Below are 24430 nucleotides of genomic sequence, written 5' to 3' on the forward strand. Positions count from 1 at the left end.
AATCACAGGTTATCCTAAAACTGGCAGAAAGACACTTTCAAACTAAAGCTACCACTGAATTCCTTCAGCACTTAAAAAACCTGATTCCATGTTAGCAGCTATATAAAAAGCTGAAGTACTAATGCTAGAAGAGGCCCTTTTGCTTTTGATTTACAGACTGTTAAGTACTGACTGCTATATTCTTTAACCAACATATATAGTGTGATTATCGACTAAAAGTAAGCATGTTATCCAGGAGACAGAAGTTGCGAAATTCTGCTACGAAACTGCTACTGATTTTTCTTTATATGAATTCATTTTGCTCAGATAACAGTTTTTTTGCGACGATATTTCTGAAAATATTTCTTCATTCTACCATTCTTCTCTAGAAGCATATCAACTGAAGACCGACAGTACCTGGTCCTCATTCTAGAAGTCCCGCATATAAAACCCAGAGAAATCAAAGAAAAAGGCTCATGTGCCCAACCTTCAGTACCTTCCAAGGTTGGGGACAATGATCTTGTCTAGACAAATCCCAATGACAGGGCAGTCAGTTCATGGCTTCATGCATTTTTTTTTCAAAGAAAGTTTTATTGATCTTTAATTTTATATCAAGATGATACAAATATATAAGAGGACGCGTCTCAGCTTCTACATAGCAGAAATGTATATGCCACACTTCCATTCTGTAGTGTGGAGATCAAATGTATATAAATTTACCTAACTTTCAATTTCGCCCATCTGGACGTCCACAAGATTGAACGCTTGATCTTTTGTGATTATAAATATCAGTGGTATTTTTATTTGAAGTGTGGAAACAGTTGATTTGTCAATCCCTGGTCTCCGATGAAAAGTAGGTTCAGACCAAACGCCGTTCGTTCGTTCAGTTCTTTAACCAAGACCGACACGGCTCGTTTTCAGTTGCTGTCATGCATGTACTCATGTACTCCTCTGGCCACATAAAATATTCTGCATCCCTGCACACATTCTGCGACCTGAGTAGGCAGCAAAATGGATTTTTTAGTCACAGAAATGTTCCTGTACTTCTCACAATCAGGGTAGTCTGCCTGCATCCGAGCGCCTACCACAGTACCACTCCATCATCCACCGTAGCGGTGACGGTGCGTCGGTGCCTGCAGGCTGCAGCGTGCTCGACGTGTTCTGTTGTGTCACTTTGATGCGACGAACAGCGACACGGTTTCCGGCGGAACGCGTTACGCGTGCTCCCGAGGAAGACGACGTCGTCTCCTTTCCGGCCAGCGTACGTACGTCCCTCCGGTTTCTGGTGCAAACAGGCAGGGCCGGCGCCGCGCCTCCGTGTCACCGTGTCTCTTGTGGCAGTTCGACGAGGTTCACATCGACCCAGTCCAACCGTCCCGAACTTCCATTTCTCCATGTTCTTTTTCCTGCTATCCCATGAAGCAGCTAGTGGGCGCCTACTAACTCAATGCCGGCACTCGAAATCGTGGGTCTTGTCACGTCGTTTTCGTCTATGCGATTTGAGTGCGTATTAAGAAAATAAACTCGACCTACAGGAATTGTTCACAAAAGACCGTTGTTCGAATAGGCTTGTAGAAAAGCTCCGTGTTCTGAAAAAGGCCTGGGCAGGATCGCAGTTCGAGGACGAAACCTTGAGTTTCACTGTTAACAAGATTAAGTTGCAAAGGAGTTTCAGTTAGCATTGCAGGGGTGTTTCAATAAGCAATTTCTATGATTTGGAAAGTTTCATCATTTCCGGACAAAAAAAAAAAAAATCAACGAACCAAGAAGCTGAGCACGGCTCTCGCCCTTCGTCACCGGCTCACCGCGCGGGTGTCCGCGCTGGGCATCGTGAGCCGCAGTCCGCGCGGGCTCGCCGCGGGCGATTAGCTATGGGCTATGGCCGCGCCATCAGCAACGGGAAGAACGCCGCGTCAGGAAGAGTGGGAGCAACGGCAGCGATGCTGGGGCGAAGCCGGCGCGTCAGGGAGCAACAAAGACCGTCATGTGAGGGACGGGCTTGGGATGGCACGACGCGATGGCGGCCTGGCGTGCCACGAGCCATGCTTTGGTCCTGGTCGGAGGCGTGTCGCGCTGGTGGCACGGCGCAGCACAGCACAGCACAACGAGCCGCATTGTGCCGGGCTGGCAGGCACGGGCCGAGGCCCCGAGGGGCCGTGCCGCTGCGCGCGCCATGGAGTCGTGACACGAGTCGTGCAACGCGAGCCTATGGCCCCTGCGTCGACTAACGCATTTCTCACATCCAAATCTAGAGACAGACAGAGCGCGATGGAGGAGAGGACGGATGCGCCGAGTTCCCGCCCGGGGGCCGCGACCGGCGAGAGCAGGGCGTGGAGGAAGATGCCGACGGGGTGCAGGCAGAGGAACGTGGTGCGGTTCCCGTACCGGCCCTTCGTCCGCTTCACGGACGAGCAGCTCGCCGCGATACCTGATCCCGCGCTGCAAGAGGAGCTCGTCACTGCCATGGCAGAGGCCGAGGCATCGCTGAAGGAAGCGTGGGCCGACCGCGAGCGCACGCGATTGGAATTCCTCAAAAACGCGGTTTGGAGTTCTACAGCCGCCGGCGAGAAGGATAGTTGTGATAACTAGTGACTTATACGTGGTTACTAGTTGAGTGCTCTTCGTTGTAACGGGTGGCACCTAGGGATCGGGGTTATGCAACTTTGAGAAAAATGAATGCTGAATAATATGTGTATATTGTAACTAGGTGTGTACAAGAGCTACTATTTTTCTGCAAATGATTTCACACAATGCTGCATGGCAATTTGAAAAAAAATTAGTTCACGTAAATTTCAATAAAGCAACATGATCAAAAAGTACATGCCAATTCTACACACCTAGTCGGATATGTAGAAGTCGGATGATTATATACTTGAAATAGGGTACACTCACCTTGCTATAAACAACTGGTTTTGATTATTTTCATAACCCTTCTTCTACAACAGTGTGACCACATAGTCTTATATCCCTTGCAAAACACAAGCTCAGAAGATCTGGCCCTGTCTGCCTAATGCCCAAAGTTAGAAAACTGCATAAGCACACATGTTGCATTGAACTAACAGAAAATTCAAAAACGCAGTATCCAGGAGAAATTACAGATTATGGAATCAAGCCAAGTATTACACAGTAAGAGAAATTAAGGATTCAGATATCATTGTTGATTCAAGGGTCAGGGGATGTCTACTCGAATAATGGCCATAGGTTACCTGCACGCATTGCAGCAGCTGCCAGGTAACTAAGGTAGTGTTTGGTTGGAGAGCGAGGTGGGATGAGATGATTCCATTCATGTATTTAGGGATGGGATAAGATGGTCCGGAATCTTTTTTTTTGGAACGACTCCGTCCCAAATCTTTAAAGAATATCCCCTGATTCAGAACCATCTTATCCCACTAAATTCCAACCAAACAGCTCAAAAACGAAATAGATCCGCTTTATCCCATCACGTCCCTGCAGCAAATAGGCGCCACTATCAGGAACGTCCAGTGACCCTATCCCATCAGGAATGATGATCTTTTGCAAAGTGCTACAAATATTGAGAAAAATCCGGTCCGCAACTTCTAGGGCAAAATGTCCTGTGAACTTAGTATGTGATAGGAAATATAATCAAATAATCAAGAGGAAATAGTATGAACATTTACTCATCAAGGCTGCCATTTATAACACAAATGTGATCCAATGGTGGCCTACTTATGGTGATAACCTTGGATATTTGACATTCACTATTCTGATATAGGAGAGGTCCAGATTGAAATATGTTGAAGTACCTGACTCGTGCATGAGTGAAAGTGCATTTAGACCCCTCTAAGTGGGTTTTGGTTTATTGATGACAAAACGATTAAGAGACTAATATGTTTATTGAAGCTATAAGCAGGTTTTAGTCTCATTTGTGAAGAGACACGATGTTGACGTCTCTTGAAAAGAAAAGAGAAGTGGTTTGTAGCACTCAATAGAATTTAATTTGTTTTATCTTTGAAATTAAGTTTAGAAATGACATACTATCAAGATGGATGCAATTGTTAGTTTTGATGGTGTCTCAATGCTCAAAGTAACCTATTATAACCAATAGTTGAGAGACATATTCACCCACGGACACCGAAAAAAATAGGCAGAATGTCCTGAGTCCGGAGTCTCCGGTGTTCACCGGATACTCCGGTACTCAGTGTTTTAGGCTGGAGTCTCCGAGAGAGACTCCGCCAGAGAGTCTCGGTTCCGAATTATTTTTAATTATCCGGAGTCTCCGGTGTTCACCGGATACTCCGGTAGTTGGTGAATTTTGGCCGGAGTCTCCGAGAAAGTCTCCGGCAGAGAGCCTCGGTTAAGCCTTTAATTTAAAAAGACCGGAGTCTCCTGTGTTCACCGGATACTCTGGGTAGATGAAGTTTTTGGCTGGAGTCTCCAAGAGAGACTCCGCCAGAGAGTCTTGGTTAGTATTTAATTTAAATGATCGGAGTCTCCGGTGTTCATCGGATACTTCGGTACCTGAAGAGGTCGGAGAGTCCGGCAAGTCTCCAGACTGTTTCTTCGAGGTGACTAAGTCCCACTCGGAGACTCCGGTGTTCACCGGATACTCCGGCAGTTCAACAGAACCGTAACGGCTAGTTCTGACACCGTTCTGAGCCCGTTTTGGATTTCAGGCCGGTGAGTCAGAACAGTAACGGCTAGTTTTTTTGGGTTAGCTATATATACCCCACACCCCCCTAGCATTTATGGCTTGCTGTTGCTGCTGAGTTCCACTTTGAAAAAGCTTCTTAAGAGCATTCAAGAGCCCTCCAAACATCTCTAGTGTTTAGTTTTGCGCCAAATTTGAGAGATTGTGTTTGAAAGAGAAATTGAGTTGTTGAGCATTGAGTTCGTCATCAAACACACATTTGTGATCTTTTCTCTTAGAGCCTCGTGCTCCTAGACGGCAAGGCGTCGCCCGTAGAGCACCCAATAATTATGGAGTGCCACGGAAAGTTTGTAATCGCCATCGACTTGAGTAAGAAAACCTAGCTTAATCTTTGTGGTCGCTAGGAGAGGATAGGGTTGTAAAAGATCCGGCTCTTTGTGAGGTGGCCGAACTCTGGGATAAATTCTTGTCTCCTCATTTGTGTAAGTTTTACTAATTGTTGTAGTTTTGGGATTTTTCCTAAATTCTAGTATTTGTGAGAATCTTACTGCTAGTTATTGTTGTCTAAGCATTTTACTCATAGTAGAACTAGTGGTATCTTTTAGACTCTAGTAAACTTGCTTAAATTCATTTGTTTTCGAAATCCTGTATAACCCGGATATTTCGGACTAGACCAGATACTCCGGACAGACCGGAGTATCCGATCTCTGATTAATCCGTTGCTGAGTTTTAATTTTCAGAAACGCTTATTCACCCCCCTCTAGGCAACTTTAAGTACATTAAATGAGGTACCCTCTCAACTGGCCACAACACGGCGGACTACAAGATGCCCAGAATGATCGAAAGGACGACGGCAGGTCATTGACAAATCACAGCGTGTGACTGGAAGAAGAGGTGGCTGCCCCCATGACGAGTGGAAGGGCCACGCGGCGACGGGATCTCCAGGTAGCAGCACTCCGACGATGTGACCGCCTCAGCAACAGGCGAGGATGGACTGCGTGACACGGGAGACTCCATGCTCTAGTGTCACTAGCGCCCCTCCAACTGCTACCCTACCATCGGAAACCACCCCAAACTCCCTCTCCTCCCCTCACTTGCCCCGATCTAGAGAGGCTTGGCCCAAATCTCCCCGTGCCTCCTCATCACCTCACCCTCGACGCCCCCAGCTAGCCCAGTGATGACTGCCTACATGTCACCACCGTCCACATCCCACAACCATCGGTGGAGGAAGCAGCGCGCATGCGAGGTGAAGGCCGCGAGGGGAGGAGAGCCGCGGGGAAGGAGATGGCGAGGGGGCGAAGGCTATGGAGATGGGAATGGGATGGAGAGAAAGGGAGGCGGCGGCGGTCACACAAAGTAGAAGGAAGCAGTCACGCGAGCAGAATCACGGAGCGGTGACGGCGGTGGTGCTGGCGACGACATAGTGGAGCGAGGGCAGGAGGCCCCTTAACCGAAACGAAGCCCTCCCCTTCCAGATCATGAGGCGAATTGGACGAGCCAATGGTGTTGCAGGTGAGCGAGCTATCAAGATCAAATGGAAGAAGAGAAGACGGGCGAAGGACATGGGCAAATGAAAGATCAGACGGACGAGGAGCCCGCGGATGAAGGATGTGGGTTGACGAAAGAATTCAATTGACTTTTTAAGTAGTAGAGAAAATATTACCTTTTCTTCTGCAAAAACAACCACAATGTATCCAGCATGCCATGCCTTGAGCGTGTGCATGTGAGGGAGGTACGGGGTTGAACATATAATAAAGCAATTAAGCTATATAGGAAGAACACGAAAAGGTTGGGGCTAACGTTTACTACCCTTATTATCAGTCAAAAGGGCACCACTGACAAAAAAATGATGCAAGGTAAATTCTGTTATTGAAATATAAAGAACCATGTGTGTATTTCTTTTGGGTAAACCAACAGAATTCCATTAATTTTTTTCTACAGGAAGAGGAAATACAAAGGTAGCAAAATGGTTGATGTCAATTTATTACTGTAGCTAGCCTTAGCATAATGATAAAAACATACACCTCATGAAGAACATGAATGCAGTAAAATTGGTAGAGCCTCTGGTTCAACCTGGAAAATAAACTCATATATAATCATGCTAGGTCAAAAGGCTATAAAGCGATAATGTGTTTGGCTGTTGTATGTGCACTTGTGGCTTTCCCTCTATTGCCATACACTTCAAAAGAACACTGATACAATCAGTTTCTTTGAAGAAAACAATGCTTTGATTCGATGTTAAGAAGCATACCATAGTATTTATCTACCTTAGTATTTACAGAGGGTATTGATCCCTAGCTGCTGAAGTGCTGATTTGGAAACCAGAGCGAACATCTAATTGTAAAATATATTTAACTTATCAACTTGCTGTAGCCAGTTCTGAAACTGAAATAGGATTCCTTTTTCTTTCGGCAAGCACACTCCGATCATACACCAAATAAATAATTTGTGCCTGCGAAGTTGAGCTACGTGTGCTTGATCAAGCGGTTGCTTCTCCATCGAGCTGCATGCAAAATTAGTAATTAGGACGTCTAAAAGCTCATGTCAGTAAGATATGGTAAGTGCACACTCATTGTGGGTTAAAAAAACGACAACCATGGATGAATCAATTAGATTTTACATGCAGCAAAGAAATCCGCTACTAACTGAATGAAACATTCTGCTTCGATCTCCCAGGAAAGCTCACTCTTAGATAACCAATCCAAGCAAGTTAGGGTTGGTCAGCAACAAAGAAATCAATCACAAGTTGGAATGGGTGTTCACAGCTGAGCAACACGGACCAGCATGAGGGTGGCGACGCAGTCTAGAAAATGCAGATCTGAGCACTAAGAAGCATATGGAGGAGGAGGAAGAGCAAACCATACCCATTTTCTTCTTCTTCTTTTCTTCCCATGATCTTCAACATGGACCGGCGAGGGCCGTGTCTCGTCGGAGTCCACTGCGAGGGGTTTGCTGATCTTAGCCACGAGATGGTCGAGGGGCGTTGGAGCTCGCAAAGACAGACTTGAGAAGGATGAGCGGCAAGGGGCGACGGTGGAGCAGGTGAACCACCTCTGCTCCAAGTTGACGACGACGGTGCGCCCCGAGCCGAGGCAAGCGACAACGTTCCGCGCCCCGAGCCGGGCACAGGCAGTCGACGGGCCTCCAAGAGGCGTAGGCCCACGCTGACCAAGGCACGATCTTCCCGGCGGTTGACGCAGGATCTTCCCGGCGGACGAGGCAAATCCCGACAGAGGAGACTCGAGGGGCAGATCCTTGGCTATGGAGTGCGATGAAGAGGGCGGCTCGAAGGAGATCAGGAGGAGGACAGCACGATGGTCTAGGCGGCAACGTCGTTGCTGGCGGGGTGGTGCGGGCGGCGAATCGGTTGGATCGGCTGCTGGGTCGCATGTGGGGTCGTGCGGGGGGGGGGGGGGGTAGGGGGCGGCGCGGTTTTGTGGATGCGTGGAGGGCGGCGACAGGGTTGTTCGGGGTGCAGCAAGGCGGGGCGGCGCGGTGCGCTTGTAGGAGAGAGGGAGACTGAAACAGACGTGGGGATGAGCACAGGAGGAAATGGAAGCGGAACGCGGGGATGATGGATCGGCGCGGACGAAGGTTGCGCTGATGAAACGGATGTGTGAGGACGGGACCTCGCGCTATCGGACGAACGACGCGTGCTTGCGGGCGAAGGGCCGACAGGCGACGCGCGAGGCGTGAGGGGTTGAACGAAGGGGCGGGCGAACGAATTCATTAAGTAGATTTAAGTAGAAAAAAAAAGAGATTTGCCATCTTCTCTTTATTTTTAGATGGATCGTGGTGATAACGTCTCACTGCCACCAAACTATACCTGTTTAAGTTTTATTAAGCATAATCGAGTTTACACGGCATCCTTCCTCAGTTTTTTTATTAAACAATTAACATTGCGAGTCAACATGTGTTTTCTGAGTTGCTGACTTGCTGAACCACAGCCGCCTAGTCGCAAATCATAGAAAGGATTGCAGGCTAGCCGCGTCAGTATCGGCGAACTCAATGACGGTCGGCAGCGTCATGTAGTCCACACATGATGCCTCAGCAACCAGCCCAAGTCAAACAATCCATGCAAGTCTATCACACGTCAGCACGTCATACCCTGAAACACGGGTAATCTCAACTTCCAAATTGCGACAGTGCAAGCGTAGAATGCATCATCGGTCCTAGGTTTGCGACAAGGTCTTAGTTAAACTGTTAGAACCTTTGACAACAAGGGAAGCAACCCAGTGATCAGGTCTAAGTACAATTCTAAACAAATACCAGACTGATTCAACATGCAAGACCAAGGAATGGCCGGTAAACGGATGTTCAGACGACATTCCAGCAAATGTTCAAACTGTTGAAAAACGAACGATGCTACAAATGTCCACAGCAACCGTCAACGTAAGTTAAAAGAGACATTTTAAGATGACACTGATACTGAATGTGTGCCGAAACAGCGTGACATTCTCTTCTTTGTTCCAAGGATAACACTATACACCGGAAATCCTGCGGAGCTAGTATATGAAAATATCTTCTGAAGGCCAGGAATTGGATCCGCCTGCATCAACAAAAGAGAAGGAAGAATGTAACTCAAGTATACCTTCGATAAACAATTGCAAACTCAGTAATCAAACAATAGTAGAATGAATGGCGCATACTGATCAAATTACACAAATATTTACACCTGTTGTAGATCTTAACCATCTTTATCTCGAACTCACATTGATGCTTATTTGTGATGCTAAAAAATCGTGCAACACTGGAACCTGGTGGCTACTTCTCAACATTAAAGAAACTATAATAGGTTAAGAAGACATTCAAAGTTCTTTGATCCTGTTGCCTGGATGCAGGACTGCATGGGGCCCATGGGAGAAATCGCTAGCTCACCAAAGTCTATTTGCCAACAAAAAAGTTCTCATCCCTCGCGTGCCACTACGTCAAAATTTCCTTCTTCTGTATGCCTAACGGTGTTAATGCCAATGGTGCCAATGAAACTCAGGAGATGAAAAATCTAAATTTCCCTTCCCTTGTATAACACTGTCGTCAGCTCCATTATAACAGCAGTGGCATACATGGGAGGAAAAAATTCAAGTAGTGGCACATGAGAGACAATAACTTTTTTTTTTATGGCAAATCGAGGATTTCGAAGTTTTTCAATGGCATACAAGGAATTAACTCTATTAGACCAACTCCAGCAGATCCCTCAAATTTGCATCTACAGCAGAATCGGTACCCAGTGCTACAGTGCGCTACAGTGTTGCGGAGAGAATATGGAGCTGTAAATCTGCGGAGTTACTGTAGCATCTGTAACAGTGGTCCGGAGAAAAAACACAGTCGGTTACTGCAGCAGTGCTGTACTAATACTGTAGCAGTACTGTTCACAAAGGCTGACAGCGGGACTGGAGAGAGAAAAAGAGGAGTAGAAGGTAGGAAATAGAGTAGCTGCTGGAGATGAAAAAATAAAGGATGCTGTAATAGTGATAGAGGGTGCTGTAATAGTGTTTTTAGGATAAAAATTTAAGGTAGCTGCTGGAGATAGCTTTAAAATGGTATGTTGGTGTATTGTGTAAGTCGTGCTCCTGCATTACTGAAACTAATATATAAGCACCATCCAGTAGTGACACTACTATTTGGTACAATAAGCAAGTAAAAAGAAAAGAGACGAGGATGCTGGTGCTCAGTGGATTGAATATTGGATGAGTAGGCATGTTCATAAACACACAGATCAATCAGAACCACAGGCACGGTTAATACGAAATGAAAATGGATGCCAAATAAGAGATGAGGATGCTGGTATTCAGTGGATTGAATATTGGATAAGTAGGAAGATTCATAAACTCATAACAAAATCAATCAGAACCACATGCATGGTTTTCGAGGAAATGAAAATGACATGGATGCCTTCTTAACTTCATAGCTGATGTACAGGAATTAGGTGGCATTAGCTAATTTCCAATTGACTCATAGCAACTTTCCAATTTTAGCACAAATTAAAATTACTAGACAAATATCTCGATTTTCAGAAAACCTACTCCTCAAGAGAACATCAATATTAACTCCAGTGACAAATCTTTCAACCCTGGTTTGAGCAAAAATTCAAGTGTCGAGGTCAACCTTTCCTTATGAAAGCATTGTTAAGTTAACATCAAACTAATCACCAGTAAATTGTCCTTATAAATGCACTAATGAGTTGAATTGGCAAACCTACAACACATTGAAATTCACTAAAATAACTCACCTTAAACTACAATGATTCTATTCTTCCTTGAGACGCTTCTCGGCCTCTTCCAATGCCTTAACATCCTTGTTGTACTTGACAATACGGTAAATGCACCTGTCCCAAAGTAAAACATAAAATAAAAGATAAGATGGACAACCATGGAAACTCTGTTAATCAGATTTTGCAGATGAGAAGATTTACCAATAAAGGAGGCATGCTGAAACGCAAAGGATGACATTCCTCTGGGCTTTGAAGATCTGTGCAAGAAAAATCGTCATTAAGAACACACAAAAACCAAAGAAACTAGGGAGTACAACTTTATTGTTATAAAAAACTGAGAAAGTAGCAATACAATTGGTCGGTACACACAAGCTTATTGTCTATAAGTTCCTAACTTCTAAAGGGTTAGTGTGGGTGTGGGGGAGGAGGGGGGTTGTAATTGGCCCATTCCTGAATTTGATGAACCCAGATCCGAAAAGCGCAAGATCACTAACCATGAGAGCAAACTAATTATATGGAAAATGGATTTCAACGGATACTAGAATAAAGCCTAGATGCTAAGTCCTTGGAAAATTTCGTGACAATTATATGTTGATTTAATTTAGCCTGTGCTTGAAAACAAATGATACAAATTACAAATGTTCAAAGAGACGGAAATATTCCACTGGGCCACTGGCAGAGAAAGCTGAATGGGGATGGCATCTAATGTCACTGAACAGGCTACAATATTGTGATTGCTTTGTAAAAGCTGGGTTACATTATGAAAGCTTAATAGTAGTATAGTTTGTGATCTTTTTGTGAATATAATAATGTAGAATAGCTTATTTGAAATGCATGAAGAATGGATTTGCAAATGCTGATCTATAGCATAACTTAATGTTTCTATTTGTCATCTACAAATTAGGGGGATATCTTCTATTATTCTGTGTCTCACATTTCTCAGGCACGCATTTTCCTTTTTTGCACTTAGCGCCTCAGGCAATTTACATACTTAACACCTCAGGTGCACCTTGTTCCTTTAACTACACTCCACATGATTGAAATGCGCCAGTCATACTCAACATGGTTTTTCTTTTTCTCATCATTCCTGCTAGAAGAACATGATTCATCTACCCTTCCTGCTAAAGTAAAGAACTAAGCGTATATGCACTACCGACTTCATTGGGCCTTACTCTACACAAACACACCAGAGCATTTCAGACTCTGGGGTAGTCCAAAAGGTGCCTGAACAATGGTAATTATCATGGAACACATGCGTGGAAGATACTAAACTTATTAACACATATTCGTCCAACCTCACGAGAACAGAATTGTGGAATATTGTAAAGTTTTAAGTGGTGTCCCATTAAAACAAAGGAACCTCAGTTGATTTGGCACATTCTAGGTGCACATGAACGTATCCATGATATCTACCAAGATGGTTACAGCATAAGAGAATCCAGAACCTCCTACTACAAATAGTAAGCTGGTAGACGAAGCTTCTTCTAAGCTATGAGGTTGGACTACCATCCTAGTTCTTAATTGCATAGTGGCCTTATTCACGAAAGCTAATAAGCTATGCGACCGAGACTAATACATTCATGTCAGTTGTTACCCCAACTCCAAATTTTGTTCCTGCATTTTGTTCCAAATTCCTGATTCTCTAACTTTTGTTCAACATAAAACATCGATCCCTGCCGGAGCCACTAAAATAAGGGGAAAAATCATTTTACGGAAGTGGTATACCAAATTGAAGATGAGAGCGCTCTAAACCTATACGAAAATAATTAAGATCTGATCTGGTCACTTCCTTCATGCATCGAGTGTCGCCACGCCTCACTAATCCAGGTCTATGTCAAGGCAACAGAATCGACATGTCCAACCAAATAACTAATCCTCTCACCAAGGAAAAACAATTACTAACATCTTTCGAACTTATAAAGATAAGCATTTTTTCAAAAAGACCTTCACAAAACAAAACGGCAGACAACCCTAGAAACACCAAACAAATCCGAACATGGAAGGCGTATGAATTACTCACGGATTTCTCGAAACGGATGCGCTCGTCGGCGGTGCAAATCTCCGAGGTGCACATCAGCCTGTGCTCCTTCTTCCAGTAGATATCTGCACTCGCATCAGAAAAAAAGCGAACCAATCAGAAACTGAAACGGAGACAGCAGAAGGTTCGGGGAGCCCGCGACCACACACGCACCGAGGAGGTTGAAGCCCGCGAAGGGGAGTACGCAAGCGAAGGGCTGCAGGAGCAAGGACGTCAGGGCGACGATCTGGCCCCGCACGGCGCGAGGCGCCGGGAGCGTGAGCAGCGCGGCCACCGCGGCCTCCGCCGCCACCACGCACGCCAGGATCATCCACTGCAGCGCCATCTGAATCCCCTCGACTCGAATACTCTAGAACCTCCTCCTCGCGCGATCGGGAAGCAAGAAGGAAGTGGGGAAGCAAAGCCACGGCCGCCTCGTCTCTCCGATCTGCGAGTTCCTACGCGTAGGAGCGAAATGAATGTGGAGGCTGGTTCGGTTCCAGTTCTAGGTGAGCGAGCGGACAGGTGGATAGAAGACGCGTCGCGTCGGCTTCCTTCGTCACGGCGATTCTTTTTTCCAGATGACACGGCGATTGGGTAGAGCGGAAAAGTATTTCTTGAGAAGAGCTAAGCGTGTGATTGATGACTCGTATATCCTATTATGGATATGAATCGTGTATATAAGATTGAGAGAAAATATATTGAGTGAATAAAAGAGTTGAGAAGAAAAATATTTAGATAGTTGTATTTGTTTGTTAATAGTCTGAGCTAAGTTTTTATTTGATTAACTGAACTTAAAATAGAATGAGCGGATACAAGAATGAGATTCTAATTAACTGTTTGTATAAAATTGATTTTGTGATATTGATAAATGGGTCTGGCTACATGAGCAGATGCAGAAGATTGCATTCACAGGACCAAATTATGGATGGAAACTCCTGAGCCAGGCTATATACGTATATTTACATCCGTTAAGTTAAAGCTAGAATAGCATATAAAAATAATTAAATACATTTTTTTTTAAAATTATACGTATATGTCGAATCGAGATCCCTGAATGCGGACTACCAATAACCTAAATTGATTTGGGCATACAGAAACAGGATTTGATAAATATGCATAATATTAAAAAGAATTGTATTTAATTATTTATATATATTATTTTAATATGATTTGATCAATATAAATATACGTCTAAATATCCTCTCCGGCATGATTAGACGGATAAATAGCACTTAGCTTTTTTTTAGAGACACGACGATTTGCTTCGTCTCCAAGCGATTCGGTGCGGTCGTTTTCGTGGCGATTTCGGCCTCGACAATTTTGCTCAGTTTGGGTTGGGCTTTTGTAACTGAACAGCCCATTATGATCCGAAGTTCCGAACCTTGTTTCTTTTTTTTTCCTTCTTCGCCGCTCTCCTCTCGTGCTCCGTCGCCTTCTATTTTCGGGGCAATTAATTTTTTGCCACAGTAAAAAATGTTGTACTCTCAAATGCCATTATACTTTTTAGCTCTTTGTGTGCTATTTTTTCCCAATCAGCAGCCAGTTGGTCATCTGTTGGAGATGACCTAATGGCATTTGACAGTGCGGCATTCTTAGCGGTGGCAAAGCCCCCGATTTCCACGAGCTGGGGTTTTAGCGGCGCGAGAGGGGAGAGAGAGGGAGAGATAGAGGAGAAGAGTAAGTAGGGGAACGGAAGATGAGCCGGAGCCTGGGGATCCCGGTGAAGCTGCTGCACGAGGCGGCGGGGCACGTGGTGACGGTGGAGCTCAAGACCGGCGAGGTGTACCGGGGATCCATGGTCGAGTGCGAGGACAACTGGAACTGCCAGCTCGAGAACATCACCTTCACCGCCAAGGTGCGTACGCTCTCTACGCCCGCCCTGCCTTCAGATCTGTGCATAATCCACATAGATTTTGGTTGCCCGAGTTGATTTGTTCCTCGTTCTTGGTAATTGATCTGTAGGATGGGAAGGTGTCGCAGCTGGAGCACGTCTTCATCAGAGGAAGCAGAGTGAGGTAATTAGAGGAGCCGGCAGGCGTTTGTTTACCGGTGCGGTGTTGCTGAGTTGCGGTGGCCTAATTTGTTTGCCCTTGTCTTGTTCCAGGTTTATGATTATACCAGATATGCTCAAGAACGCCCCCATGTTCAAACGCTTGGAAGCAAGGATTAGGGTTAGTGCCTGATGATGAACTGTACTGTTTAGTGTTTTGCTGTGGTACGAAGTTCTTGTGAGATGGTACATGATTGTTGTGTTTTCCCCCATTGTAGGGCAAAGGATCAGCTATTGGAGTTGGTCGTGGCCGTGCAGTTGCAATGCGTGCTCGGGTAATGCCTACTTTCTATGGTCATTCTATTTTTTTTTCACCGTGATTGCTTCACCTTGTTCTTCTGGGGGCGTTGATTAATTAGTTAGTATTAACTTTTTTATTTTTCTGTAAATGTAAAAAAATGTAATGAGGATGTCCTCTTGAAAGAAAAAAAGTCAAAAAGTGAGGTAGTGTGCATTGCCTTTCCAAGGACTGCTTAGAGTTATTTTCTTATCAGCTGCATTGTGATTTTGGATGACATTTTTTCTTATACACTGTTAAACACGTTAAAGATAAATCAAGTACCACAAATCTAGCTTGCTCATGGGCAGCTAGAACGCCGACATCTTAATTAGCTCCATATAGTAGTTGTAGAGCCCACTTCCTGAGGATTGCTTCAATTTTCTTCCAGTGTTGGTTAAAAGTTGTAGGGGAAATTTTCTTTTTGCCACTTTTATTTCCCCTTTTTTTCTGGTCTTCCTTTTACCTTTGTTTTCGCTTCTGCCACCAACTTCAGTTTGATTGTATTTGACTGAACAAAAGCATGCCAGAATTATAAGATGACTAACTTTCCCTCCATCAGCTGACATGAGAACCACCCTAAAAGTGTATATCATCGTTATTCATTGCTATTGGACCCATCATCTATAATTCAGAATGATCCGAAACCGAGCCTAAAACACCTCAAAGTGTAAAAAAAAGGGAGCAAAAGGGTGGCAAAAAAAAGAGAGTGATAATATCGGTGGCATAATGAAGAAAGGGGCCCACCAAAAAACTATTTTTTATCTAGTAAACAGTGTTTTTTGTTGACTCAATAGTGATGTGTGTATGTTATTATGGTTGTATGGCAAATATTGTTGTTTTATATGCTTGTTGAGCACCTCCTGCTTTATGTATTTCTCTTACTGACCAACCACCTTTTTTATAACTTTAGAGGTTGCCCTAGGATCCAGTGCCGCTCTAATATTACTTCTTTCTGGGGAGAATGATGGTTTGTCACTAAAAGACAATTGGTGTCTTATACCATGTATAATCACATTTTATGAAAGCATCGGGGTCGCATAACCATGCTTCGCCACTGAATTTTTCCTTTTCATCTTTTATGTAAAATCATTTTCATCTATTTTGTTCTGTGATACACTGGAGTAAACAAGATGCAGAGCCATGAGTCCATAAAACAACAACAACAACCTTTGTCCCAAGCAAGTTGGGGTAGGCTAGAGATGAAACCCACAAGATCCAACTAAAAGATGATAAAACAATAATGATAATAAAGGTACTAGTAATAGTAAAAAAAGTAATAACAGTACAAGGAGACTGATGCATAAGTTATAGTTCTGGCACGTGGATTGCTAATTTCCACATTTTTTTTATCTGTGGATAGTTTTTTGGGATATTCCATTCCTTTAAGTTTCTCTTTACAGACTCCTCCCATGTTAGGTTTGATCAATCCCTGTCTCTTCACATTATTAGCGTGCCTCAGTATCCTGCTATGCACAAGTGACTCTAGAAGCCTCTATTGGATATGTCCAAACCATCTCAACCGATGTTGGGCAAGCTTTTTTTCAATTAGCGCTACCCTTATCCTATCACGTATATCTTTATTTCAGATCTGAATGAGAGTGAGAGCCAATGTGACAACAATTGTATTGAGGTCTGGTGTTTATAATACAAAGTACAAGCACTAAAATGTAGCTAACTAACCGCTAATTGAATCCTAGCCTAAGGGATCGGGCTAACAGAAGAGCTGTCGTGTGGCGAGTGGAGCGAGTCCAATTTGTGCACAAGAATCTCGCTAACACCCCGCCGTAGCCTCCGCGTCGCTGGTGTCGATGCATAGACTGGTTCTGAAGTCCTGAAACGCTGCAGTTGGAAGACCCTTTGTCATTATATCTGCAAACTACTGCCCTGTAGGAACATGAATCACTCGAATGTCGCCAAGGGGCCACCTTTTCCTGGACAAAATGGATGTCCAGTTCAATGTGCTTGGTCCGTCGATGGTGTACAGGGTTGGCCACCATGTAGACTGCAGAAATATTACCACAATATACAATGGTTGCCTTCTGAACAGTGCAATGCAGCTTGCCTAGTAGTTGCTTCACCCAAACACACTCAGCCACCGAGTTTGCAACGGCTTGATATTCAGCTTCTGCGCTCGATCGGAACACTGTTGCTGCCTCTTTGAAGACCATGAAACCAATGACGCACCAAGAAAAACGTAGTACCCGGACGTTGATCGCCGAGTGTCAGGGCACATAGCCCAATCGGCATCGGAGTACGTTGTGATGTCGCTTGACAAAGATGCTCAGATGTGAAGGCCATGTCCTGTTGTGCGCGAACATACCGGAGCACTCGCTTGATCATGGCCAAGTGACAGCCCCTTGGATCATGCATGTGAAGACATATTTGTTGGACTGCATAGGCTAAGTCAGGTCAAGTTACCGTAAGGTATTAGAGAGCTCCAGCCATGCTCCGGTAATGGCATGGATCAGAGAGCTTTTTGGCTTAGTATCCACAGGCGTTGAAATCGGCTTGCAATTAGCCATGCCGGCGCGCTCTAGAAGATCTTCAGCATACTGTGATTGATAGAGGAAGAAGCCATTCTTGGAGCGTTGAACATCAATGTCGAGAAAGAACCGAAGAGGTCCCATACCCTTCAGCTTGAATTCTTGTTGGAGTCGCTGAACAAGGGGCGAAGAAGAGTATCAGAGGAGTCTGTCAACACCACGTCGTTGACGTACAATAGTAAAAATGCTGTTTGATTCCCCCGTTGTAGTACAAACAGTGAGAAATCAGACTGTGTTGAGACAAAGCTGAGCATTGTGATGAAGTTGGTGAAGCAGAGGTACCAAGCGTAGCCGTAGAGAGACTTGGTGAGGCAGCGCACTGCATCAGGTTGAGACGGGTCAACCAAGCCAACAGGCTGCTGACAGAACACATGTTCATTGAATGAGAAAGGCGTTGGACACATCAAGTTGATGCATCGGCCAGCATCGAGAGGCGACAAGGTGAAGCACAGTTCGGATTGTCGCCGGTTTGACGACCGGACTAAATGTCTCACTGAACTCTATCCCTAGCCGCTGTGAGAATCCACGACAATCCACGTTGCTTTGTAGCGATCAAGGTTCCCGTCCGATTTCAACTTATGTCGAAAGACCCATTTCCCACTGATGACATGAACACCGCGTGGCTGTTGCACCAAGGTCCAAGTCCCGTTTGCATGAAGGGTGTCGAACTCGGCTTGCATAGTGTCTCGCCAATGTGGATCCTTCAGTGCAGTGCGGACAGAGGATGGTATTGGCGAGATGGTGTTGGCGGTGGCCATGGCGGCATACCGAGGGTCAGGCTTGAAAACCCCGGCTCGCGCGTGGGTCACCATGTGGTGTCGCGGCTCCGAGGTGCTTGACGAGGACGTTGTCACAGGAGGTGGGCATGCTGGGCCGGAGCTAGCCACGGTTGTCGACCGAAGTGGTACGACAGTTGGCGTGTCGTCGAGCATAGGAGGTGCGTACGATACAGGCTGTTGGCACGATAGGCTAGACGCGAGGTTGGCGAATTGCCGAACAAGTGGTGCGCATGGGATTGGCAATGGCTGTACAAGAGCAGAGCCTGGTGAAGATTGCGATCGTGTCGAATGTGCGCACGAGGACGGGGCACTCATGGTTGCCGGTGCAGGACCATGCATTGATGGCGTAGAGCCTTGTCGTGGTTTGCATGCCGGAATGCTACGCCGTGGTGCACTCGGCGAAAGAGTGCGCCGAGGTGCATGCGTTGGAAAGGCAGGTCTGCGGATCGTCCTGAGGCGTCGCTGGGTCGTGGCGTGATGCGAGCCCTTGTTGTCGGTCGTGTCACAATCGGAGGTGATGAGCCTGGCAGTGGACCGCAAACGTCAGTAACTTAGGGGAAGGTCGACTCGTCGAAGACAACATGCCGTGACGTGATGACGCGACCTATAGCTAGATTGTAACACCTGTATCCTTTGTGATTAGGTGAGTAACCAGGAAAACGATGGGTACAGAGCATAGTGCCAGCTTGTGAGGTGTGGTGGTGGTGAGATTCGGAAATCACAAGCATCCAAATACGCACAAATGATCGTATACGGAAGGTCAGCCGAGAAGAGTCTGGTAGTGAGTGAGGGATCTGGTGCAAGCGCGTGTTCGTCGATTGACAAGGTAAGTTGCCGTAGCGAGAGCCTCGTCCCAAAATGCAGGTGGTAGAGATGAATGGAAAAGCAGAGCACATACACTATCGGGGCCCAAGAAGAGCAGTGCCACATCCCTTTTTCTGCTTCTGCCTCTGACGGGACTCACCAGATGAGGAGCCATCAGAACTAGAGGGAGGAGTGGGCGCCTGGACGGAGCGGCTCGCTAAGCAGCCAACGTACATGGCCTGGGCGGATGCTAGGCGAGCCTCTTGTTCCTTGCGATACTCCTCCATCAAGAGGAAGGAGCGAGCCTTCGAAAATGATGGGAGAGGGTCTTGCAAAATGGAGGTAATGGACGAAATGAACGTCGGGTTCAGTTCGCGGAGCATGTTGAGAACCTGATCCATGTCGTCGATCGGCTTGCCGATGTCGCGAAGGTTGTCGGCGAGAGTTTTGAGTCGGTTGCAGTATTGCGTGATGGAGAGATCACCTTGCTACAGATTGCGAAACTCTACCTCGAGGTAGGCAACCCATGCCGTGGAAGATGTCGTGGATGGCACGCCAGACATCACTAGCCGTCTGCTCCGGCTCCATGAAGATGGAGAGTAGCTCATTGGACACATTCGTGTAGAGCCAATTCACGATGCACTTGTTCGTCATGACCCAGTCTAGATTGTTGGGACGAGGGACTCCATTGTTGACGACGTGATGGAGATTGCCGAAGACGATGTTAAAGAAGCGATGCCACTGTGCGTAGTCGGAGTCGCCGAGATTCAGCGTCACGAGAACGTGCGCTAGAATGTTGACCATCTAGATGGATGTCGCTGTTGCGGTGGTGATAGCGGGTAGACAAGCTGGCTCGTTGGCGTGACGCAGGATCCGCTCGAGTTGGTCAGGTGAGGAGGCTGGAGAAGAAGCAAGGGAGGAGGCGTTGGAGAGATCGGTGTTGGCTTCCATGGCAGCGGAAGAGTTGGAGGAGGATCATTGAGCAACAGATTTGTGAAAGAATGTCGAAGCCCGTCCGATACCATGAATGAGAGTGAGAGCCAACACGACAACAATTGTATTGATCTTTAGTGTTTATAATACAAAGTAGAAGCACCAACGTGCAACTAACTAACTGCTAGCTGAATCCTAGTCTAACGGATTAGGCTAACATAAGAGTCGTCGTGCGGCGAGCGGAGCAACTAACTAACTGCTAGCTGAATCCTAGTCTAACGGATTAGGCTAACATAGGAGTCATCGTGCGGCGAGCGGAGCGAGTCCAAGGCGTGCACGAGATTTCCTTTCTCATTTTCAGTTGGTGCCGAGACCGAAAGAAAAAGAAATAAAGAGAATTTTTCGCTGTAGTAAAAATAATAATAATCTCATTTCCTACGTACAAGAAAAAAGTTGAAGTAAACATAAGCAGTATAAACTCTTTACCCCAAGGCATCTGTTCATTTCGGTGGGCGCTGTCTATAGGGCACGAAGTGATTCATCATGTTCAAACATGAACCTTTCGAAGTATGCCGTAAGCTTGCGTGCAAGAAGAGTTGCTTGCCGAGAGCTTGGTACTAGCTGTTGGCTTTCGATTTGCAAGGAAATAGCCTTTCGGGAGTCAATTTCGGTATCCAATGGAAGAATCATGAGTCATGTTCTATTACTCGACATGAGAAGAAAAGGGAGTCTTTTTTTTCCTATTCCTATTTATTAGAAGGAAATCTATGATATAATAATAGTTGCTCCTCAGAAAACGCGTATAGTAATCTCATTGGCCTTCGTCGATGGGGAAGCAAGAACTTGTCTCGTCCCGGAAAGGCAAAGCTTGATAAGTGAACTCGTGGAAAAGAAAGGATGCCAAGTAGGGAACAGAATGGGTAAGTTTACCCGTCATCTCGGAATCCTATCCTGGTCGGAGTAGCGCTCCCCTCGCTAACAGGATCCGATCCTTTCTTGTATGACCACAAATCCATTGCAACACATCTCTGCTACACTTAACTGTTGGACATGTCGCCTTTTAGTTTGTCAACGTTCGGCGTCATACAATATCATGGGTCGAATCGTCGTCCTATAGAACTTACCTTTCAGCTTGTGACACGCTCTTGTCACAGAGGATGCCAGATGCTTAGCGTCATTTCATCCATCCGGCTTTGATTTGATGACTAACATCTTCATCGATATCACGCACCGTCTTGAGTCCATGACATGTTTTATTGATAGTAAGGTTAGTCCCAAAGGATGCCATACTTTGATGATGTTTAGATGGGGATATTGGTAGTTTGCAGTGAGGTTTGGAGCTATGAGAGCTCATAGTAGTTTAGCAGTTATCCAATATTCTAGCTAAACCCATCTTTCGACCAACAGAAGGGAACAGAGAATTATCAGTCCTACCATTAGTTCTCTTTAGCTGGTACCACAAGGCAAAATGAGAGTATGGGCTGGGTTTCTTTTTTTCTGCTCTTCTGTCAAACAATAATACAAGTTAGGAATATGGAGGGCTGCATAAATGAAACATGGTAAGATATACAAAACTAGAGAGGCTTTGGTACCATAGGAAGTTCTTGCCTGTACGTATTTTAAATATTGCAGTGATGATGTTGTTAAGCTGTGCAAGATCGAAGTTTCATTCTTTTAATCATACTGACCTTTGCCTTGCTAACTTAGCTCTTCGCTTTGTTACATATATATATATATATATATATCTGCGCCGAAGCCTGGAACTCTGAGATTAAGTCTAGCTCATTTATTCCTAATAAAAAACAGTGTTTTGCCCTGGGAGGAAGGGAGGGATGGGGTTGTGTGATGATTCTATCTGCGTTTGAGCTAATCTTGCTCTTGCTTTAGTATAGATCGAGACGGGACATCTTCCAGCCTTACTTAGAGGGATTACTTCTTTTGAGCTTCCTAATATCGAAACTTCCATGCTGAATTTTCATATTTCATGTATAATGGAATTGAAAGGTTTTCACATAAACAATGTGTCATTATTATTGGCAAGTTCATCTTGTTGTTGAACTTGCAGGAATGAAGCTATAAGCATACATGTCACTTTGTGAACTCCGTAGCGTATCTTGTAAAAATGAAACATTTAATGGAGAATTAAACACGTGGACTTTAGATGATACTGAAACCCAAAGTATCTTGGTAAATTGAACAATGTAATATCTGGAGATTGGAGGTATCTGTATATTCATGTGATTTGATAGTGTCATAGACATTCACACGTTTTGATCTGAATTATATTAGAAGCTGTACTTTGATCAGTCCATCACTTGATAGTTCCTAAACTCTTTTACCTGCCAATTTGTAGGCTGCTGCTGGTCGTGGTGGTGGTCCTATTGGGCGGGGCGGCGCACCACCTGTGAGGAGGTAGATTTCTTCATGGCATTATGCACTTCGTCATCTGGCTGAGGAGGTTACTGTCTTCAATATCAAAACATTGTCTAGTAGTTAAACTGCTTATGTGCCTCCTGTATGATTTGTCGGCATAAGGAACAAATTCTGTCTGTTGGGTAGCTGCTATGTGATGTCTTAACGGTAGAGAGAGATGGTTAACTTGAGTATGAGATTTCAAAGGTGGAACAGTCAGTTTTCACCCCGATTTGGATGACTGGACCAGTGCTTATCCCGTCAAGGAATTAACTTTTGCTTTTGCCCAGCAGTATTTATGGTAGCTGTTGTGATTGGGCCGGAATATTAATTTTATCTTATTTTTCTCTGAATAAAGTAACCAGTATGGTATCAGAAAAGGGGTGGATTCTTTTCACCCAATCCAGATCTGCCCCGGCATCGTCACTGGCATTGAGGGTGAGACACCCACCATTGTGTTCCATTTGGTGGTGTTACCCGCAGTGTTTTCTGGACATGTTTTTGAGGCTCTGGTTGCGTCCTCCGCGGTGCCTGTGGTCACTTCTGCCGTGGTGCGCCGCTCCAGCGAGCAACTTGACATCGTAAAACTGATTTCTGCTGCTGGATACTGTGAAATTGTGTATGTTTGCTGTTAGGCATACACACTTGGTGTCCAGAAGCAAAGACCACGCATTTTGAGTGTGTTACGGCAAAATTTTCTCTTTCTTTGACATCCATCAAGGATGACGGACATGGTTGAGGACCTTTTTAGCTTCTGTACATCACAGCAGACATACTCGTTCGGCACGTCGCTGCTGACTGCTCTTTCCGTCGAGCCCGCAATGAGAGGTCCAACCTTTTCATTCCAGAAGAGCCAAAGCCAATGGAGCCAAGGATACACTGCTAGTACGCCCCCAGCGCCTTAAATCATTGGTGAAATGTGTGGTTCGCCGCTACCTGATCGACTGATCCGCAGTCATAGGTATGGAGACACTCGATCAGCAGTTAGTTACAGCATGTAACAGTGTGGTTTTGTTTCTTAGATTGTCCCTTAATCTTTATATAAACTTACAACATAAGAGAATCCATACGGTAGGTTGTTTGTTAGATGTCTCTGTGGTCCTACGAAGCCTTTCAGTTCTCTCTCTTTGATCCCATATATGTCTAAGAGTAAATTCTTAGCCAAAAAATTGACCTACAATCTCTCTCCTCTAATTAGGAGTTGCGTTGATGTCGCTATGTGCTAGGTTGAGGTGTCATCGTTAATTTCTCCGTTCAAAGAGAGGGGGGGGGGGGGGTGTTCCTTCTATAGCGTCTGTTCATAATTTTATATTGCTCAAAGTCCTTTTTATAATATATGGATGTGCTGGGATATTTAGTGAGATTCTTAGTGGGAGCCTGCACAGCTGGTAGTAATCTAGGTGCTTACAAAATTCAGGACCCATTGCGCAAAAGCACGTACTTAACTCATCATTGTCTTAAACAAAAGGTGCTCAACTTAAAGTCTGACGTCTTGTCAATCCAATTATCCAACTGCTTGGATCTAACCGTGATGCTTATGAATAAGTAACAATCAGGGGCGAAGCTAGAGCCCATCCACCTAGTGCACCACTCAACAAACCTTTTATAGGTCATACATTTGTGGGAGAAAAAGTCTAGTGCCTGGGCACAAAGGATAGGAGGTACATAAAGGATGACATATGTATCTACAACTAGTATTTTTTTTTAAGCCCTAGTGCCTGTGCACCAGGATTTGTACCATCCTAAAAAAAAACTGATTTGCAAAAAAACACCACAAAGATTATTACAAGTCGGCTCTACCAGCCACGGG

At 45.1% G+C, this 24430-nt stretch overlaps 2 protein-coding genes across 2 annotated transcripts; one reads left to right on the forward strand and one right to left on the reverse strand.

Annotated features, from left to right (window-relative positions):
* Nucleotides 1-8779: 8779 nt before the first annotated feature.
* LOC133912013 (uncharacterized) lies at nt 8780-13359 on the reverse strand. Its single transcript, XM_062354537.1, has 5 exons — nt 12991-13359; nt 12820-12902; nt 11001-11056; nt 10818-10913; nt 8780-9137 (listed from the first exon to the last, which is right to left on the reverse strand). Exons 1-4 carry the CDS (start codon nt 13160-13162, stop codon nt 10835-10837), a joined length of 390 nt encoding a protein of 129 aa, XP_062210521.1. The 5' UTR covers nt 13163-13359; the 3' UTR covers nt 8780-9137; nt 10818-10834.
* Nucleotides 13360-14333: 974 nt separating this feature from the next.
* LOC133912014 (small nuclear ribonucleoprotein SmD3b-like) lies at nt 14334-22909 on the forward strand. The gene is made up of 5 exons (XM_062354539.1): nt 14334-14674; nt 14782-14834; nt 14924-14990; nt 15088-15144; nt 22562-22909. Exons 1-5 carry the CDS (start codon nt 14516-14518, stop codon nt 22622-22624), a joined length of 399 nt encoding a protein of 132 aa, XP_062210523.1. The 5' UTR covers nt 14334-14515; the 3' UTR covers nt 22625-22909.
* The last annotated feature ends 1521 nt before the right edge of the window (nt 22910-24430 follow it).

The sequence above is a fragment of the Phragmites australis genome, chromosome 3 (assembly GCF_958298935.1).
Source record: "Phragmites australis chromosome 3, lpPhrAust1.1, whole genome shotgun sequence".
NCBI classification, from domain to species: domain Eukaryota; kingdom Viridiplantae; phylum Streptophyta; class Magnoliopsida; order Poales; family Poaceae; genus Phragmites; species Phragmites australis.

Bases quoted from the DNA above. Each gene is read 5' to 3' on its own strand.
- LOC133912013 (XM_062354537.1), bottom strand. From the start codon at position 13,162: ATGGCGCTGCAGTGGATGATCCTGGCGTGCGTGGTGGCGGCGGAGGCC. The intron at 12,903-12,990 runs GTGCGTGTGTGG...ATGCGAGTGCAG, and splicing joins CGCGGGCTTCAACCTCCTCG to ATATCTACTGGAAGAAGGAG. The intron at 10,914-11,000 runs GTAAATCTTCTC...ACTTTGGGACAG, and splicing joins TCAGCATGCCTCCTTTATTG to GTGCATTTACCGTATTGTCA.
- LOC133912014 (XM_062354539.1), top strand. From the start codon at position 14,516: ATGAGCCGGAGCCTGGGGATCCCGGTGAAGCTGCTGCACGAGGCGGCG. The intron at 14,991-15,087 runs GTTAGTGCCTGA...CCCCCATTGTAG, and splicing joins GCTTGGAAGCAAGGATTAGG to GGCAAAGGATCAGCTATTGG. The intron at 15,145-22,561 runs GTAATGCCTACT...GCCAATTTGTAG, and splicing joins CAGTTGCAATGCGTGCTCGG to GCTGCTGCTGGTCGTGGTGG.